The sequence below is a fragment of the Mesoplodon densirostris genome, chromosome 2 (genome assembly GCF_025265405.1).
Source record: "Mesoplodon densirostris isolate mMesDen1 chromosome 2, mMesDen1 primary haplotype, whole genome shotgun sequence".
In the NCBI taxonomy this organism is placed as follows: Eukaryota; Metazoa; Chordata; class Mammalia; order Artiodactyla; family Ziphiidae; genus Mesoplodon; species Mesoplodon densirostris.
Window position 1 is genome coordinate 106,651,329 of NC_082662.1, and position 22,129 is coordinate 106,673,457.

The 22,129-nt window shown below is 36.5% G+C and overlaps 1 protein-coding gene across 1 annotated transcript in view; it reads right to left on the minus strand.

Moving 5' to 3' along the window:
• Positions 1 to 22,129, minus strand: part of SPAG17 (sperm associated antigen 17) — a 221,521-nt gene that overhangs the window by 88,786 nt on the left and 110,606 nt on the right. Inside the window, exons 19-24 of the mRNA XM_060120028.1 lie at positions 17,533 to 17,711; positions 15,660 to 15,751; positions 6,758 to 6,994; positions 5,134 to 5,245; positions 2,856 to 3,011; positions 1,390 to 1,503 (exon numbers count right to left, since the gene is read on the minus strand). Of these exons, the coding sequence (XP_059976011.1) occupies positions 1,390 to 1,503; positions 2,856 to 3,011; positions 5,134 to 5,245; positions 6,758 to 6,994; positions 15,660 to 15,751; positions 17,533 to 17,711 (890 nt within the window). The remainder of the gene's footprint in view (positions 1 to 1,389; positions 1,504 to 2,855; positions 3,012 to 5,133; positions 5,246 to 6,757; positions 6,995 to 15,659; positions 15,752 to 17,532; positions 17,712 to 22,129) is intronic.

Consider the following 22,129-nt stretch of genomic DNA (forward strand, 5'->3'; position numbering starts at 1 on the left):
GGAAATTGGAGCATAAAGTAATATCATAATCAACGGGCATAAGTTTCAGTTAAGCAAGATCAATAAGCTCTAGAGAGCTGTATATATTGAATTAAGAGGGGGGAATTGGATTGGAAATTTGTTTAGCCACTAGCAGCTAAACATTCTTAAACATTAGTATTATATGCATCCTTAAGGAATTTATATTTTTTACAAAGACTCACGCCTTCAACTTTTTTAATATACAGGAAGTAAAACATTACTTATTATCTACACTATAAACATTTTCAAATGCAGTACCTATAAACTGAAATTAGGAACATCTGTATTAAATGGAAAGATTACATATTAATTTAAGGATTAGATCAAGAATAAGTAAATCACTTAGAAAATAGCAGCAACATAGTTGCTATAGAGTGTAAATATCTTAATGTAAAATAATGATAACCTTGTTCAGTAGGAGTATGGTTTGTTAGTGATTGTGTGTGATTGTGGATTTTAATACATAATTTGTTAGGCAACAAATGACTTTTCCAAGTGTTGCATTAAAAATGAATAAACTACAAAATTAAAAGTCAAAACCCCAAATAAAGCAAAAATTCTAACAAATTTAATGGGCTCTCTAACTCACTAAAGTACTACAATACTTGGCACAAGGTAAGAAACATGGATTAATGATCCATGGGAATATTGTCTCTAGAGAAATGAAACTACATAGTACGGCAGATAATTGGATCACCACAATTCACATGTAGTTTAAGGTCACACAACATAGGGATTATCTTTTGATTTTATAAAGCTTTTTTTTTCTTAATCTCTTGTGGTTAGATCCCTTTAAAATGTATGAGAACCCACAAGATTTCCTAACTGGTTCTTGGTAAAATGACAGGTCATTTTGGGGTTTGTAAGGAAATAGCTTCCAGTTGGAGAATTTGTTTATGAAGAGTAGGGTAAATAAATCCTTCAAGATGTCCAATGAATGGCTCCTTTAAGATTAATGTTCTGAAGCACATTGAGGAGTTCCATAAACACAGGATTCATAGAAATATTATTCTGTAGAAAATCAAGAGGAATCTTTGGCAAATCATGGTTTTTTTGGTACCACCTAACAGACATTTTCATGGGTTAACAAAGATAACTGATATGTATGTACATGTGGTTATATGTGAGATTATATGTATGAAAAGTGCTATTTAAAATGTCAAACTATTGTTATTTTCTACATATGAAAGATTATATACGTACATACATATGTACACACACATATGTATGTACACACACATATATTCCCACTGCTTAGGAAATGAGGGGCATTAAATAAGAACATGTTTATCAACAAGTAAGCTGATGGAGGGTGGGCAGCTGCCCTTGGTCACGGGACACTTATCCTTTCTGTTGTGTTTAATTTACCTGGCGCCATTCCACTTGATCCATAGTAACTTATTGAGAGGCAGATTCCATTTTCCAAGATGGCAGAAAAAGATCCAAACTTGCTGACAGCTTTATTCTCTGCATTTGATTCTTCTAAAAGATAAAATCAAATCAAGGACATTTTTGTTTTATCAAAAAGAAATGTAAGCAAAACTCAGTGTGAAGTGGAAGTCACCCAAATATGTAAAAGCATGGATATGATTAAGTAAATAATGATATGTACAAATACCAATGAATTATTATGAAATCATTCAAAAGTCTTGTTTTTTTTGAATCTTTAGATATATATTTTTTTAATCAAAGTATAATTGACTTACAATAATACATTAGTTTCAGGTACACAGCATAGTGGTTTGATATTTTTATAGATTATGCATCATACAGTTATTATAATATTATTTTAAAAAATATTTAATGAATAGGAAATTGTTCATCATGATAAAGTGAAAGAAATACACTGTGAATAGTGGTTACTGCTGGGGTGGTAGAATTATGAGCAACTGTCATCTTTTTAAAGTATTCTTATATTTCCTAATTTTTATACTAAGCCATATATTTTTATATCAGATAAAACAAAGAAGAGTAATTTTTAAATTTCTGTTTTTAAGTTCTTGGGTACATTCAAACTTGTCAAACATTGTATTCTTACCTTGAATTTATAAAACACTGTGACTATAACTAAATTTATTAGCAAGATTTAGTTATTGATCTTATTACTTATTACTAACTTGAGTCCAAAAGCATTGTATTAATTAATTCATCTCCATTTGCAGGTATAGCCTACACTGGGCAAGAAGCAATTAATTTTTTCAGCTGGTGTTGCTGGGACATGTTAAATGGTGTTATCAAGAAGTTTCATGGTGTATGATCAATGGACACCCACTTGGAACTCTCATCTACAAGCAGGTAGAGATGCTCATGGCCAAATTCAGGATTTTTTTCTTGTTCTTGCAGTTTAAGAAAATTGATACTACATGGAGATCCAAGTGATAGAGCATAGATAGAAAGCCTATCATTCACAGTCAGTATTGCAGAGAAGCCAAACCTTCAGTAGCAATCAATTAATAAGGACCTGAGTCCTAGAGATTGCACTTGGTACAGTGCATAAAACAAAATTCAGGCCAGAAAGGACATTGCAAACTCAATGTTGCTACAAAAAGGTAGCCAGGCAAGGTAGACTCTGCATGTCAGCTGGAATCAAGAGCTGGGTTCCCAGAGGAGGCAAAACCAAGTAAGCAGCCCACTATAGATGGGCTATATATACAATGTATATCCCTTTTACATTAGGGAAATTGTATATAAACAAGATGGCAAAACACTTTAGTTATCATCTGTAAAAATTACACATGCTACCTGCCAGGGATGCATGTGTTTCTGTTAGGTGGATAGGTTTGACCTATGGTGGAAGTACTGATACCCGCTGCCTCAAAGACGCAGCTGCTTACCTTTTTCAAAATGTTGTTCTCCTTCTCTTTCTTCTTTCTCATCTTCTGAAGGATAATCCTCTTTTTTCTCCTTTTTCACAATTTTCTTAGGGTCTCTTAAATGAATTAAAAAATTGTGCTTGTCCTTTTTCACTTTCACTTTGATAAAAGTTGGGCCTGGAGAAGAATCATGGGATAGAGAATGGGCTGATTGTGATGCCCCAATTAAGCTCTGTGATAAGACCTCTAAATAATGCAGCATAGCATTTAAGTCAGGGACTAGAAATACCTAGGGATATCACCACTTTTATAAAAAGATACCTAAAAGAATAAAGTGATGGTGGAATTCCAGGAAGAAACAGCAGGTGGATCAGGGAGATGTTTGCAGACTTTCTGCTCATACCTAAAGTCAAATTACAGAAGGGAGAGTAAATTGGCTAAGGTAAACCTATACTCAACTTTATGATCAATCACACATGATGGTTAATGTGTAAGGATTTTGTAATTGATAAAGAATTGCATAAATGTTAGTTACAGTAGTTATTATTGTTAGTAGGAACATATAAGAATTTCCCAAACAACACATTTTCTGCTAGTGTTCTGACTCATTCTTTGTCTCCTCTTCCAGCTTTTTTCTTTTATCTTTAACCCAGCCTTTTCTTTTCAACTTTCATTGAATGATCATATCTCAAAGTTGATAGAATTAAGATAAAAATATACTTACTATGAACCATCTGAAACATATATATTATATGCACATGCAAATATTGATAAGAGTAAAGAATGGTTACTGAAAATGGAACATAGCATTTTAAAACTTGAGTCCAGTGCTTTTCTCAGTTCTGTGATTCTGAGTTCCATTTTTAATTACTACTATTTGTACCCTACACCCAGGGTTGATATTCAAAATATTAAACACTAAAAAATATTGTAATATAAATAAATATGCACACCTATCTATTAATAAAAATCCCTTTCATGTTTTAAATGTCTTTATCTTTATTTATTTTTTTTGGCTGCACCAAGTGGCCTGCAGGATCTCAGTTCCCCGACCAGGGATCGAAGCCCCACCCCCTGCAGTGGAAGCCGGAGTCCTCACCACTGGACCACCAGGGAAGTCCCCCCTTTCATGTTTTAAATAAACAAACCTTATACAATAAAACAGTCTGGCATTTGATATAAGTTGTACCACAAACCATTCTTTAAATAATTTGAATAATTTGTAGGCCTTTTTATTTTAAAAATCATTGGTAGGATCTTTTGTTTGATGTGGCAGTTACTATCTAATGATGCTTGAGCCATGATTCCACATAAGGAATAGCATTCTCACTCTTGTAATGATTTCCTCATTAAATTGATGGTCATTTGATGATAGGAAGCAAGGTAGGGAGGGAGGAAGGGAAGAAGGGAAGAAGGGAGGAAGGGAGGAAGGAAGGAAAATTAAGAAGGGCTGGAGGAAGGGTAGGGAGTGAGAAGGGGCGGGCTGGTGTCACAAACAGAGTGTGGGTGGGAGGAGCCCTGGTGTCCCTTGTTGGGTTGCATAATCTTGTGGACATTAAACAGTATCCTGCTCACACTCCCTCCCCACTGACTCTTCCCAGCTCTCAGAGACCACAGCTCCCTACTAGACAATAAGCTGTCAAATAAAACCCAGGTCCTCAAACCCATCCTAAGAAATCTTTAAAGCATAGTGAAAAGAGAGGCTCTACAAGATGTCCCCAGTAAGTTCCCTAGAGCCCAGATCTGCTCTTCCCTTGGGGAGAATGAAGCATTTCCTTTGTCCAGACTAGGTCCTCCTCAGCTCATCTCCAAGACCTCCCTCCCACTTAATGACTTCTGAATCCAGAGGCAATTTCTTTATAGCAAAAATAACTGGATATCAGCAGCAGGCCCCCAAACTCTGTGCTCCAGAAACCAAATCAGGAATTTGCTCGAAATTCACAGTATGTGCTTAGTTTCTGAGATAACACTATGTGTTGTAATTAACATTATTAAGTAACGATTTGCTTACTGCAGTTACTATTATACTATTTTCCAACCCTATGGAAATATTTTCATATTTTAACAACTGGAATGTTTGTCTTAGTGTGCCCAGGTAACCTCATGGCTGGCCTGTGCCTTGCAGAGGCTATTACAACAGAAGAGTGTGAAGTCTGAAAGTGGGGAACACTGTGCAAAAATGAATCACTGGGGGCGCATTACTACTCTCACCTATCATACTCAGGAGTACAAGGCCCCAGGATTATCTGAAATGGGTTAATGTCTTCCAAACCATAAATGAGCTGCTTTCAAAATGTACCTTTTTCAAATGTTGTCTTCTCTACTTCAATCTGCCCTCCATCGGAAGGATACAGATAATAATTTGTTCCTGAGATTTGGACTGGTGTTTCTCCCATGTTGTATCCACGAAACTAGAAAAGAAAACATCATGCTTTGAGTGTGGAATGGTAATTGACAAAAATTAGGTCATCCATGTAAGCCAGTTAAAGCTGCCATAAGCCTAATTTCTGCTAAATGATTTGTCTGTCACTTTGTAGACTCAGAGGCCAGTGTCTATCTTATCTTTGGCACCTCCTGTAGTGTTATAATGACAGGTAGAATTAAAGGAGGTCCATGATTTTAAACTCTGTTCATTGGAGCATCCTCATAACCCAGTGCAAATCAAATCATTGGACTATTGCCAAGGCAGTGCGAAAAGTTATCAATTTCTCTTTCATTGGCTGTTAATTTTCTGTTTAAAGAGAGCTAATATACTGAGGAGTATTGATACTTTACATTTTAGAAGGTCATGTGTTAAAGACTTATTTTTTTTTTTTACTAAGTGTCACTAATAGAGCTCCAAGTGATACTGATGCATGATAAAGCTTAAGAACAACTGGCTCAGAGTAGTAACTAGAAAGGACAAGGGCTGTTACTTTTTTTCCAATCTTTTCCTGATTAGGTTTTTCTCATAAAACAGCTTGAGGGAGAGATTGGCAAAGGGAAGTTTTCACAAAAGTATACAGGCAAGAAACGTGGGTGCATACAGAGTGATAACCCAATGTACTCAGCGAGTCCCATCATCTGAGACAGAAAAAGCCAACTTCTTTGTCCACTATTGTAACTGAGCAGGACCCTATGGGGCCTTCCTGGGACAGACTCCTCCCCCATATCCTCTCCTTTAGCTCCTCTGAAGTACCTAGAAAATAGTATTTGAGGCACATTTCCTGAATTGCCTTACAGATACTAAAACCAGCACCAAATGGAAGAAATGAACTATTGTACTTGATGACCATGAGCACCATAGCCCCCAGACCTACTGGTGCCTAAGGACTGATAATGTTAACCCCTGTGACACTGCCCTGTTACCTCACCATCAACCAATCAGAGAATTTTTCAGGAGATGGTCACATACCCTGCGACTTCCCTCCCTCACCTGGCCTTTAAAAATGCTTTCCTGAAACCCATCGGGAAGCTGGTTGTTTTGAGCACTAGCTGCCCAGGACTCCTTGCTTGGTGCCCTGTGATAAACGCTGCACTTTCCTTCACCACGACCCGGTGTCAGTAGACTGGCGTTACCGTGTGCAGGCAAGTGGACCCAAGTTTGGTTTGATAACATGTTGACCTATCACAGTTGCTTATTTACATAAACCTAAGTGAATGCTTTTGTGTCAAATTTCCATCTTTACCATCCCCTAGAAACCTAGCTTCATGGCACTCAAGAAAAACTGGCCTAAGGGTGTTCCTGTCTTGGTGACCCTCTGCAAAGAAGGTCCTAGGTATCACAGGATGGACTACATGTCTGAGATCTTCTATACTAGAAGAAACCCCAAGGCCTCTGTGGTGGCAGTGAAGACTGAAAACCTTATGTTTCCACAAAAGCTGTGTTCTTCCCCAAACAATTTGGAATGATCCAAAGGAGCTTTTTATAAAATTGATTTTACCGAGTAAACGATCTCAGGTTCTGGTTCCTGGAGGGGCTCCTCTGTTATTTCCGGGATCTTTATTTGCTCTTCTTTCAATTTCTCCTTTAAAAATTTTTTTCTCTTGAAATTCCTACTATCTTCTTTCTCTGGTTTTTCCTTGCCTTTCTTTTTGCCAGATTCCTTACTCTCCTTGTCTGCTTTTTTTTCTTCCTTTAAGCGTTCCTCTTCAGCTAACCTATTTTGTTCTTTCCATGCCTGTAAACACATTTTTAAAAAATTAATAGGATTTTGAAACAAATCTAATCCTATTCAGGTTCACTCTGGAGAATATTTAACATGATTTTTATAAGCTGTATCTCTGATGGATCAAAATACTGAGCTAGAAATTGTGGTGTCATCCTTGATTCTCTTTCTCTCACCCAACTTCTGTATGCTAAACCCTGACAATCCTCTTCAGAGATCTCTCTTCACTTCAGTTTTTTCTCTCACCCTCTGTTGAAATTTTCTTTACTTCAGGTCTTTTTAGCTTTAAACTGAACTATTGCATCAGCCTCTTAGCTGGTCTCCCTGGCTCTTATACTTTTCCACAAGAATCCAATCCCCAATTTAGGTTCTAAACATGGTTAATCAGCAGTATAGTAGACTAGATGTCCAAAGAAACATTCCTGGCATAAAATATTTCAGAAATGATGGCTAAAATATCAAATCATCATTGTAATGCATAGCAGTGCTGGCAGCAAAGTAAAAAATATGAGAAAGCACTAATTCAATGTGGGAAGAAAGCACTGAAAACAGCAGTTTCCCAGGGTTATCTGCCCATCCCTGGAAGCCAAGAACTTGGGTTTTGGGAGTTATAGGGACTAGAGCCAGAACCCAGGAGATCAGAGACCTATGAATAGCACGGGTATTTTTTTTTAAAATGACACCTTCACTGAGTGAACTAGAAAAAAATCTTGCCCCATAGAGTAAAATCATGAAACCTAGTCAGCTTCCCTGGCCCTGAGTTAAAGTAGGAGCAGAGAGGGCAGGAGGAAATCGGCCCTGAGAACTCTTAACCACAAGCCTGTCCTCACATAGATTTGTGGCCAAAATGTACATCACCTTAAAAGTATTCTGAAAAGATTGTGGGCAAAATGTGAGTTCACAAAGGAAAATCACAAAATGTGAGGAACTAAGTCAAAATCAAAAACCTGAAGAAGAAACAAACTCTGAAATTATACTTGCAAAGACTGCAGATATTGGAATTATCAAACAGAGAATATAAAATAAGTATTTTAATATGCTTAAAGAAAGAAAAGGAGGCATCAAAAGTCAGTCAAAACAAGAGAGTATCAAAAATCAGAGAGTTTGAAAGCCCTATTGGAAATGGAATAGGATTTTTGAAAAGGCAGTATTTGAACAGATAATGGATGAGACATTTCCGGAGCTGATGAAAGACACTAACCAGTGAATCAAACCCAGGAAATGATAGTGATATGCTGGATCTGGGTCATATTGAGTTGGAAGAGTTTATTGTTAAATTTTCAGGAATTTTGCAAGCCAGTTTTAACCACATCCATTATTAAAATCAAATGATACAAATGCACAATAAAATACCATTAAAAACAAAGGCAATAAATACTCAAAACGTACCACTTTCCTAACTATTTTGTTACATTTAACTGTGATTTATGCCAGGGGTCCCCAACCTTTTGGGCACCAGGGACCGGTTTCGTGGAAGACAATTTTTCCACGGACAGGGCTGGTTGGGGGTTGTTCAGGCGGTAACGCGAGTGACGGTTCAGGCGGTAATGTGAGCGATGGGGGGTGAAAGGGAGCAGCAAATGAAGCTTCCCTCGCTCGCCCACCCACAGCTCACCTCCTGCTGTGCGGCCCAGTTCCTAACAGGCCGCGGACCAGTAGCGGTTATGCCCTCGGGGTTATTTATGTAAATTGTATCTGTATGGTAGAACTATAACAGTGTGCTACTGCATATTGTTTCCAACTCCACATACAGTGACATCTTATCAGTAGCTTGAAGTCAGTCATGATGGGAGTATTTACACTACAGAGATCAGCAAATGCTACAAATCAGAGATTTATTGACTACTCGTTGATTATATAGACTTTAAAAAATGATGGAGAAGATGTTAATAATGCAGTGTGCTGTGCTTTGAGCTGTTACACTAACTAGCATAAAAAAAATTGGGGAAATATTCTTCCAGTATTTAAAAACTATTACCTGATTCAGCAAAGAAGTTGCTAATGTCATTGGTGAATAAGTGAGACATATCCCTCTGTTGCTCACTTTTGACCTTCTTGCTCATGTAAATGAAAATATCAATCAGCATTCATTGTGGAACTACACTTGTTTGTCAATTGAAACTATAGGCTGGCTAAAGGTGTAAGAGCTTAGTAAAAATCAATGAAAACAATTCTGTGAGAATCAACTGGCTAAATGGAATTTACAATAAGGAGTATTACATATTTTATTATTTGTAAATTGTGTGCTATACATACCATATATCAGTAAAATTTAGAATAAACTACCTATCTATACAGAATTTTTTTTCCTAGAGAGCTAATGCTAAACATTTACCAGCACACCACCACATGTTTTCAAAGCAGCTAGAGAGAAAAGATGAACTGTCTATAAAAGAATGACAAGTTAGATCAACAATCAATTTATTGTGTTGGCTAAAAAGTCTGTTCCATAACATCTTATGGAAAAACCTGAACAAAATTTGGCCAACCCAATATTAACAACTACAGCATCAGGTAGAAAAATGTGGAACAAAATCTTGAGAGTACTAACAGGATACAAAAAAGTCAACCAAGAGACCTATTCAATAGCAACAAACCCCCACTAAAGAAAGTTCTAAAGGAAATACTCCCAAAATAGAAGATGTGAGAAGAAATGCTCAACAAAACAAATGCTAAGCATGGGGCTAAATCTCAATAGCACTGACTGTATAAAACAATGACAATAATAATGTCTAATTTGTGGAAACAAAAAAAATCAAGATAAAACTTAAACACAGGTTGGGAGAGAGGAAGCCATTTTAATAATTTCTTATATTGTTCTGGAAGAAAGATATTTTATTGAGACTTCATTAAATTATATATACAAGTTGAAAATCTAGAGCAACCACTAGTAGAATAGAAATAAAGTGTATACATTATAAACTTTTCCTATTAAGGGCCAGGTAGTAAATATTTTAGGCTTTTTGGGTCAAAAGACAATATCAAGGATATTGTGTAGGTATTTATGTAACAAGCAAGAAAAGTAATTTCTGCAAATATTTTATTGACAACTCACTGAGTACAATTTTTCCCCATAATACAGTCTACTAATATGAAAAATAGAATTCTTCTGGTGAGGGAGGATAGCATTTTACTTAGAGTTAAAATTAGTGTTCCCTATCATCAAATTGATAGCAAGAAAAAAGAAAAAAAACATACAAAAGAAAACAAGAAAATAGGATCACAGAAAAGGTAGGAAAATATAAAACAGATTGAAAATCAAAAATAAACTATATATCTTAATATATAGTTTATTAGAATAGATATAAATGGATTCAAGTCTTCTGCTAAAAGAAAAATCATCAGTATAATTTTAAAAAATCTAGTTTATAATCCCTGTTTACAAGAGACACACTTAAATTATAAAGCCACAGAAAGGTAAAAATAAAGAGATAGAATTTGCCAGTAAAATACTATCTGAAAGAAAGCTCCTATCCCTTTGTTTTTCTTTTTGTTTTAGAATCAGCTTCCCAAGGTTCATAAAAAAGCTGCTGAAATTTTGATAGGAATATATTTCTATTTCCCATTGTGGTCACAGTGACTCTAGCCCTTGGTGTTATGAGAATGGTGAAGAAAAGGGCCATTGTGAAAATACTACCTATTGTTGAAACTCTGGGCTGCTGTAACATGATTTGTTCAGATAAAACTGGAACACTGATGAAGAACAAAATGACTGTTACCCATATATTTACTTCAGATGGCCTGCGTGCTGAGGTTACTGGAGTTGGCTACAATCCATTTGGGGAAGTGATTGTTGATGGTGATGTTGTTCATGGATTCTACAACCCATCTGTTAGCAGAATTGTTGAGGAGGGCTGTGTGTGCAATGATGCTGTAATTAGAAACAACACTCTAATGGGGAAACCAACGTAAGGAGCCTTAATTGCTCTTGCAGTGAAGATGGGTCTTGATGCACTTCAACAGGATTATATCAGAAAAGCTGAATACCCTTTTAGCTCTGAGCAGAAGTGGATGGCTGCTAAGTGTGTACACCGAACACAGCAGAAAACAAAATCAACCAATGTAACTAACAAAACCCAAACCCGCTGACCTGACTCAGGATCTAGAAGAGGTCAGCCTGGCACAGATATAAAAAACGTACCAATTTAAAAACAGCCCCACAGGACTTCCCTGGTGGCGCAGTGGTTAAGAATCCACCTACCAATGCAGGGGACACGGATTCGATTCCTGGTCTGGGAAGATCCCACATGCAGTGGAGCAACTAAGCCCGTGCACCACAACTACTGAGCCTCTGCTCTACAGCCAGCGAGCCACAACTACTGAGCCCATGTGCCTCAACTGCTAAAGCCCACGTGCCTAGAGTCCTGCTCTGCAACAACAAGCCCGCACACCGCAAAGAAGAGTAGCCCCCACTCGCCGCAACTAGAGAAGCCTGCAGGCTGCAACAGAGACCCAACACAGACATAAATAAATAAACAAACAAACAAAACAAAAGAAAGTATGAGTATATACTTTTAAAGGTATATGAGTATATTTCATATCCTAAACTGAGTCTTTTCATCCATGACCATGGTATATTTTCCCACTTATTCAGGTGTTTACTGTCCTTCAATAACATGCTATAATTTTCTCCATAAAGAAAAATCTTTTATTAATTTATTTTTCTTGGCACCTTATAGTTTTTGTTGCTCTTGTGAATGATATTTGTTTTATGTTACATTTTCTAATCGGTTATTGCTGGTGAATAGGAACTCCAGTGATATTTTTTCCTATGTTAATCTTGCATACAGTAACCTTGCTGCACTTCCTTAATTCATTTTAAAAGCCAACATGCACCCCAATTTCATAGCAGCATTATTTACAATAGCCAAGATATGGAAGCAACCTAAGTGTCCATCAACAGATGAACAGCTAAAGTAGATGTGATATATATATATATACAGTGGAATACTACTCAGCCATAAAAAGAATGAAATTTTGCCATTTGCAACAACATGGATAGACTTGGAGGGTATTATGCTATGTGAAATAAGTCAGAGAAAGACAAATACTGTATGATATCATTTACATGTAGAATCTAAAAAATACAAAAAAACTAGTGAATATAATGAAAAAGAAACAGACTCACAGATATAGAGAACAGATTAGTAGTTACCAGTGGGGAGAGGGAGGGGGAGGGGCAATACAGTGGAAGGAGATTAAGAGGTACAAAGTATTAGGTATAAAATAAACTACACGGATCTATTGTACAACACAGGGAATATAGCCAATATTTTGTAACAACTATAAAGGTAGTGATTTTTTTTTAGTTAGAGTCAGATCTTTATTTGAAAATCTCATCTGTCAACTTAGTGCTTTCCACCAACTCAGGGTGCAGAAACCTTCACAGGCTTCACAATCTTTTGATTAGGTGCTGCCTTTGTAGTAGCCATTTCTGTCTTTATAAAATTGTGAATCACTATATTGAACACCTGTAACTTATATAATACTGTACATCAACTATACTTAAATTAAAAACAAGAGCCAACACATGGTGCTTCCCCGGTGGTCTGGTGGTTAAGATTCCACGCTTCCACTACAGGAGGCGTGGGTTCAATCCCTGTTCAGGGAAGTTCCACATACCGTGAGGTGCAGCGCCGCCCCCAAAAAGAAGCCAACATAACCTTAATAGTAATGCTTGTTAAGAACAACACAAAAGCCTATCACTTCATTCATCATAGACACAAAAATTCTAGATAAAATACTATCAGAACAGAGTCAGCTGTTTATTAAAATAATTATTAATCAAATATTAAATTATTAATTAAAATATTAAAATAATAACATTCCATGAAAAAAATGGTGCTATAATTTTTCATCAATAATGTACATAAAGATGGACCCAGGGGCTTACTAAAAATTAAAATTCCTAGGTTCTATTCCCAAAGATCAGTTAGGATGGAGTGAAAACATGTATATTTTAAGTCTCTCCTCCCCCCAGAGATACCTAGGCAATTATGGCATATGTGGTTTTGTGGGATAAGGACTAAACTTTAGGAAGTGCTGAAGAGAAGTTTGTTTTAGAAATACAAAGGTTACTCATATTGTTAAATCAATCTCCATAATTCAATATATCTCCTAAATAAAGGGAAAAAAACCCCACTAGATATTAGTTTCAATACCAACAGATACTTTAAAAATTGAATAAGATTAAGCAGCAAATAATAATAAACTTAAAGATTTGCCATGTAATTATCTTTACCATTAATACCAAGAAGCCAGGGAGGCTCACTAATCTTAACCAATGCTCTTTTGAGGGTTATTGCATACTGATGGAGGTAGGGAAATCAGCTCCTGCCTACACAATCTATAAGCTTACAACAAAGCTACTGTAATTAAAATAGTATGGTACTTGTATAAGAATAATTAAGTGGGTGACTGAAACAGAATACAGCATTCAAAAATGGTTTAAAATACCATCACATTGGGATTAGGTTTTCAACATATGAATTTTGAAGGACACAAACACTCAGTAGACACTGTAGTGTTCAGAAGAGTTCAGGATATCTCTTATCATTTTATAGGGATCTATAAAAATGGATTAAAAAATGGGTACCTAATATGTGACATATCAATATTCCAATTTGTTTAAGGGGTGGGGATTAATATTACATTTAATTAAATGGTACTAGTAAAATGACAGTCCATCTGGGCAGAGAAAAAGACCCTTACATTATGCTACAAAACATGTATTTCAGATAGATTAGATCTCTGAATATAAAAAGGATATCTATGAAAATATTCTAAGAGAGTACAGGAAAATTAACATACAAACTCAAGGTGGAATCAACCTGATGGAACCAAAAAGACAGAAGCCCTAAAACCATTAAAAAAATGACAGATTTTTAAAACCCTTTTTTTAACAAGCTGTAACGTACATACAAAAAGAGCACAAATCCTAAGTGAACAGTTGAATGAATTACCACCAAGTAAGTGCTCCTGTAAAACTACCACCAGGTCAAGAAATAGACGATCTCCAGCTCCCCAGAAGCCCTCCTCATGCTTCTCCTCAATTACCAACCACTTGTACTGCCCCAAAGGCAAACATCATCCTAATTTTTAATACATTAGTTTAGCCTTGCCTATTTAAAAACTTATGTAAATGAAATCCTACATAAGGTATATAGTCTTTTAACTTTCTCTTCTTTGGCTTAACATGTTGTGTGTGAGATTCATACATATTTCTGTGTGTAGCTATATGTCATTTATTTCCAGAGCTGCATAGTATTTCATTACATGAACCATTCTAGGCATTCTACTGATGAATCTTTGAATTGTTTCCAGTTTGGGAGAATTAAAAATATGCTGCAGGGCTTCCCTGGTGGTGCAGTGGTTGAGAGTCCGCCTGCCGATGCAGGGGACGCGCGTTCGTGCCCTGGTCCAGGAGGATCCCACGTGCCATGGAGCGGCTAGGCCCATGAGCCATGGCTGCTGAGCCTGCGCGTCTGGAGCCTGTGCTTCACAACGGGAGAGGCTGCAGCAGTGAGAGGCCCGCATACCGCAAAAAAAAAAAAAAAAAAAAAAAAAAATATGCTGCAAGGAAAACTGTGTCCATGTGTCTTGGTGAACACATGCATGCATAAGTATATTAGGTATATACTTAGGAGTGAAACTATTTGGTTAAAGAGAAATCATATGCTTAACTTTAGTATGTATGTCCAATTTTCCAAAGTGGAAGTACCAACTTATACTTCAATCAGCAGTGTATGAGAATTTGCTTTACTTCACACCCTTGACAAAATCTGGCATTGTGTCTTTTAAATTTTGGCCAAAGATGATTGATTTGACTACATAAAAGTTAAATATTTCTGTATAAATAGAAAAAAGTGGTATTTATTACTAAGGAAATTGTTTAATAAATTAAGGTACACCCAAATCATAGACTAATATAATGCTATGAAAATAAGTTAGATCTCTAGATATTGCCTGGAAGTGATATTCATGATGTGTTGCCAAGAGAAAAAAGCATGTAGCAGAGTTAAAAAGAAACATACCAGGGCTTCCCTGGTGGCGCAGTGGTTGAGAGTCCGCCTGCCGATGCAGGGGACACGGGTTCATGCCCCGGTCCGGGAAGATCCCACATGCCGTGGAGCGGCTGGGCCCGTGGGCCATGGCCACTGAGGCTGCGCGTACGGAGCTTGTGCTCCGCAATGGGAGAGGCCTCAGCAGTGAGAGGCCCATGTACCGCAAAAAAAAAAAAAAAAAAACCCAAAAAACATACCAAACCTAAACCAAAACCAAACATGAATACTCTCTTATATTTGTGCATGCATGCTTGTATGAGCATAGAACATGCCAAATCATTAATATTTCTGACTTCAGGGTCTTAGGACAGCCAGGTTAAGTCTGATTTCTTATAAAAGCATGTATTACTTTTGTAATTAAAATTTTCAATAAAAATGCAAACAAAAACAACTTCCTGCAGCAGATACAGAGTTTACCAACTATGAACAAGGCACTGCCCTGGATTTTGGCACAGTTTCCTAAAGGCTTATCATCTGGTGGAGGAGACAGCTTGGTGGAGAGACTGTCATTTCAAGTTTAGCAAAAAGATCATTTCCTGTTATACCACACAAACTAGCACAAAATAACTTTTAACTTGTGATTTGTCAGTGTCATTTGTCTTTCCTTGGATTACCTTGAGAGAGCCTTCTAAAATAAAAGGAATCTTTTCCTTCTCTTTTTCTTTTTCTTGATCTGATATCTCTGTTTTGCTCATTTCTTTGTTACCTATAATCAGAGAAAATTAAACTTCTTAGTAAAACTCTCTAAAATAAGGTTTCATAGAAGGACCAAGCATCTGGGTTGTAGGGGATCCCCATTCACTCATCTCTGAATTCTTTTTTTGCCATCTCTAGAGTGGACATCTGAAGTGGAACTGAGCTCTTTCAGGGATGAACAACTCACCATCTGTGGAGGCAGTACATTCCATTCTCAAAGTGTTGAGATTTTGAAGCTTTTAGTGAACTGGACTCTCTCTCACTAGAGTTTTAACCTAATTAATCCTAATTTAACCCCTTAAGACCACACAGAACAAATTTAACTTTTCTTTCTATACTGAAGCCCTCCTCTTGCCATTATAGTTATTCTGTTGTGAAGGTTTACATCTGTCCTGACTTGAGAGGCCTCAAACTGAATGCAATACCTACCAGGTGTATTCCAATCCCAATTAAACCATTTTCTGAATTTGGTCCATAGACACCCAGATAATTATTAAACTTTTGGTTCTGCTCAGAAGCAGAATAAAGAAAAGGCAGTCAATCCACAATTTTTGCTACTAACAGTAAAGTATGGCCTGGACACAATTGTGAGAGGGAAGCCCTACCGGTCTTTTTAGATAGTCCCATCGAGTATTCCAATTACCTAGTGCTGTCTTGCTGCACCCCATCAGGAGGAAGGCAGAGTTGATGGATGGATTATGTAACCATTTTGGTGAAAGGTGAATGCTTCATCTTTGACTTGGTTTTCCAAGTTTTATTTTAGAATCAAGCCAAGCACAAATTCCTTTGGTAGTTTACAGTGGTTGCAAAAACTTTGGAAATTATACAGTTTTGCTTCTTTATAGGAAATCACTCTCAGCTTGGTTATCAAAAACAATGAGTATAATTCACATAGAGCTCATTTCCTTTGTATGAACCCAGTGAAATATCTTTATTTTCCAGATGAATTTCCTCAACATTTCACTTATTTATCAAGTATCCTTCCTCTTTTTCTCACCCTCTTCTCTCTGACTGACAGCATCAAAGTCATGAAAATCGACAACAACAAAAATGAAAATATCTATTGATCCAACATCCTGTCGAGTCCATGTCACAGGCCCCCAATAATCCGTTTTTCCTTCATTTTTAAATTCTAACTCCCAGTTAGTCTCGGGACTATTTTTTTTGGTATGCGGGCCTCTCACTGTTGTGGCCTCTCCCGTTGCGGAGCACAGGCTCCAGACGCACAGGCTCAGTGGCCATGGCTCACGGGCCTAGCCGCTCGACGGCATGTGGGATCTTCCCAGACCGGGGCATGAACCCGTGTCCCCTGCATCGGCAGGCGGACTCTCAACCACTGCGCCACCAGGGAAGCCCCTAATCTCGGGACTATTTTGTTTACTCTTCTAAGGAAGGTCTTGTTTTAATCTCACTTTGGCAGCCATAATGATTCTTACGGAGACATACGGACTCTGAATCTAACTCACGTATTGCCAACAAAACTTAGATAGGCGAACCTATCAATCCCAGCAAAATAAAGACATTTGGCATTTCTCAGCATCACACTGGATCTGAATAGATTGAATCTTTCAGATCTGGCAGGAAGTATGGTCAATATAAGGCAAGTATCAATCAATATACAACAAATATTTTCATCATATTTAGAATGCAGCTATTCTATTTTTTAGGGAACGTGAAGAGTCACAGAAATTTTGTGGACAACTCTTTTTAATCCTGAAATGTTCACTGTCTTGATTAAATTAATAAATAGAATGTCTTTGGACTTATGTATAAGTTCAACTGGCTACTTATTTTTAGATTTTTTAATAGAATAAATTTTGCTAGTAGAAGAAATTTTGGTACCAGCAGATTTTATTTCCAGCTCATTCTTGGTCCTACTGATTTCCTCAGCCATTTTAGCTTCCTGATATACAGCTTCTTCTTTTGTGATCCAATCTTGAATGGATTTTGCAACAAGTTCCAAATAATTCCTAAAAAAAAGCAAAGAACAGCAGGTGACCATTGAGTTAATATTAGTTAAAGTCAACAAGTGCTTAAGATACTGATTGTGCAAATGAACTTTTAAAAAATGAACTGATTCTAAATTGCCCATGTAACAAATGTAATAGCAATATATCCTAGAATATATTTTGTACAAAGTAGTTATATATAAATATCCAATAAACATTTGAAAATTGTTCAGCTTCCTTCATGATTAAAGATGTATAAAATTAAAAATTAGATATTTCCATCCAAACCAAAGATTTAAATGCTTGATAATACCAAGAGTTGATGACAGTTTGGAGAAACAGTCATTCTCAATGCTATTAATTGGAGAGTAATATGGCAAAATCTCTTTTTAGAGCAAGTTTATAGCACAATAGGTACTATCATAATTGACTGCCAGCTAAGTGACTCACTGGATTAGCTGAAACCCTGCACTCTTGCTATAAAACTTACTGGCCCTTGAATACCCACATCCTAAATACTACACCCTAAGCTGCTTGTGCATTTATGTATACATCAGCATCTTATTGCTTACCAGGATTCAGTAATATTTGCTCCCAAATCCATTTATTCTATTTATACTGATTATTGTAATTATTTTAACTAAATGTATGTACACTTACAATATATGAATATCCAAAGAAAGTTGTTGCTAGGGGAAAAAGTTGAAATATTTAGGTTTGACAATAAAGATTAGTTACTGTCAAATTGTATGAAAGTGAGGACAAAAGTTTTGAAAAAATAAAGCTAGATGAATTCTATACTCTAGTTGCTTCATTATTTTCTTTAATTCTTGATCTCTTTTAAAGAAAAGAAATGCAAATTGGAAAAGAAGTAGTAAAACTGTCACGATTTGCACATGACATGGTACTATACATAGAAAATCCTAAAGATACTACCAGAAAACTACTAGACCTCATCAGTTAATTTGGTAAAGTTGCAGGATACAAAATTAATACACAGAAATCTGTTTCACTTCTATACACTAAAAACGAAATAGCAGAAAGAGAAATTAAGTAAACAATCCCACTTACTATTGCATCAAACAGAATAAAATACCTAGGAATAAACCTACCTAAGGAGGCAAAAAACCTATACTCCAAAAACTATAAGACACTGATGAAAGAAACTGAAGAGGACACAAACAGATGGAAAGATAGACTGTGTTCTTGGATTGCAAGAATCAATATGGTTGGGCTTCCCTGGTGGCGCAGTGGTTGAGAGTCCGCCTGCCGATGCAGGGGACACGGGTTCGTGCTCCCGTCTGGGAAGATCCCACATGCCGCGGAGCGGCTGGGCTCGTGAGCCATGGCCACTGAGCCTGTGCGTCTGGAGCCTGTGCTCCACAACAGGAGAGGCCACAACAGTGAGAGGCCCGCGTACCACCAAAAAAAAAAAAAAAAAAAACAATATGGTTAAAATGAACATACTAACCAAGGCTATCTATAGACCCAATGCAACCCCTATCAAATGCCCAATGGCATTTTTCACAGAACTAGAACAAAATTTTTAAAATTTGTATGGAAATACAAAAGACCCTGAAGAGCCAAAGCAATCTTGAAAAAGAAGAATGGAGCTGGAGGAATCAGGCTCCCTGACTTCAGACTATACTACAAAGCTACAGTCATCAAAACAGTATGGTACTGGCACAAAAACAGAAACATAGACCAATAGAACAGGATAGAAAGCCCAGAAATAAACCCACACACTTATGGGCAATTAAAATCTATGGCAAAGGAGGCAAGAATAGATAAAACAATGGAGAAAAGATAGTCTCTTCAGGAAGTGGTGCTGGGAAAACTGGACAGCTACATGTAAAAGAATGAAATTAGAACACTCCATAACACCATACACAAAAATAAACTTAAAATGAATTAAAGACCTAAATGTAAGGCCAGACACTATAAAACACTTAGAGGAAAACATAGACAGAACACTCTTTGATATAAACTGCAGCAACATTTTTTTGGATCTGTCTCCTAGAATAATGGAAATAAAAACAAAAATAAACAAATGGCTCCTAATTAAACTTAAAAGCTTTTGCACAGCAAAGGAAACCATAAACAAAATGAAAAGATAACCTATGGAATGGGAGAAAATATTTGCAAACTATGTGATGGAGAAGGGATTGAGTTCCAAAATATACAAACAACACATACAGCTCAATAAAGAAAACAAACAACCCAATCATAAAATGGGCAGAAGATCTAAATAGTCATCTCTCCAATGAAGACATACAGATGGCCAATAGGCACATGAAAAAATGCTCAATGTTGTTAATTACTAGAGAAATGCAAATCAAAACTACAATTAGGTTTCACCTCATACCAGTCAGAATGACCATCATCAAAAAGTCTACAAATAAGAAATGCTGGAGAGGGTGTGGAGAAAAGGGAACTCTCTGGCACTGTTTGTGGGAATGTAAATTGGTACAGCCACTATGGGGAACAGTATGGAGTTTCCTTAAAAAACTAAAAATATAGTAACCATATGATCCAGCAATCCCACTCCTGGGCATATATCCAGAGAAAACCATACTTTGAAAAGACACATGTACCCCAGTTTTCACTGCAGCACTATTTACAATAGCCAGGACATGGAAGCAACCTAAATGTCCATCAACAGAGAAATGGATGAAGAAGATGTGGTACATATATACAATGAAATATTACTCAGCCATAAAAAGGAACAAAACTGGTCATTTATAGAGATGTTGACAGACCTAGAGAGTGTCATACAGACCAAAGTAAGTCAGAAAGAGAAAAACAAATATCATATATTAATGCATATATATGGAATTTAGAAAAATGGTATAGATGATCTTATTTGAAAAGCAGAAATAGAGACACAGACATAGAGAACAAATGTATGGATACCAAGGGAGAAAGGGGTGGGGTGGGAGGAACTGGGAGATTGGGATTGACACATATACACTATTGATACTAGGTATAAAATAGACAACTAATGAGAACATACTGTATAGCACAGGGAACTCTACTTAATGCACTGTGGTGACCTAAATGGGAAGGAAATCCAAAAAAGAGGGGATGTATGTATATGTATAGCTGATTCATTTTGCTGTACAGCAGAAACTAACACAACATGGTAAAGCAACTATACTCCAATAAAAATTAATTTAAAAATAATAAAAAATATTTAGTAATAAAATACCTTATTTGCCTAAAAAAAGAGAAACAAATAAACTGAAAATTGTAGACTATGAATTATGGTTACACAACATCTTCATTTGGAAGGTAAAAGATATCTCAAACTCAACATGTCCCAAATCAAACTCCTGATCCTCCACTCCAAACCGCTCATCAAGCCCTTTGGCCTCTTAGCTGATGGCAAGTCTGCACTTGTCATCAGGTTGAGTTGAATAGGTCAAATACTCTGAAGTTACCTTTGACTACTCTTGTTTCTCATGTTCTTCTTCCAATCTGTCAGGAAATCCAAATGATGTTTTAAAACATATTTAAAATGCATTCAGAATCTGATCACTTCTCACTCCCTTTACCACTATCGTCCTGGTCTGTCACTACCACCTTTTGCTAGGATTGCTTCCATAGGTTCCCAACAAGTCTCTTTGTTCCTACCTTCTACCCTTTGTAGTCTATTCTAGAGAGAGCAAGTAGGAAGATCCCTTTCATCCTTAAGTCATATCATGTCTCTCTTATGCTCAGGACCTTTCAATAAGTCTGCATTTCAAACAAAACCCAGAAGCATTACGACTGATCTGTGATGAGAGAACATGGATATGTATATTTCAAATGAGATAACAAAATAAGGAATATTTCAGCATGCAATGATTCAGAAAATTTTCCACCCACAGATACTTTCTGAAAGAATTACTCACAATGTATTCCAGCTGCGTTAAGAAAAAACATCCAAGACAACACGGGATATAAGTAAGAGTTGAGAAATAATAAAATTTACAATTAAATGTAGGTAACTATTTATGCCACTTATTTATGATTAAAAAATATTACTTTACAATTGGAAATAAAAATTTTAGGCAATTTCTAAATGGGAGGTAGGAGATTTGTTGGGAGCAAGTGAAAATATGTTAAAGATTTTAACGTTTTCTGTGAAATGATATTAATATTCTTTAACCCTAGCTATTATATAAAAATGTTTAAATATGAGATTTAAAAGGATAAGTGTAACTTCTAGAAGAATATAAATAGAATGTATGACTTTTAAAAATCACATGCTAAGAATGAACTAAGAAAATTGAATCTAACAAAAGGAAGGAAAGGGATTAATCCTGAAGTAAAAATGTGTGTTTATAAATTTAATGGTAAGACATGGTCCCTGGCTGCCATCTTGGATGCAGTGTCCTTTTCCTCACTTCTGCACATGGCTTGCCTGAGTTGAAGTGTTGGTGGCAGCCATTCCACAC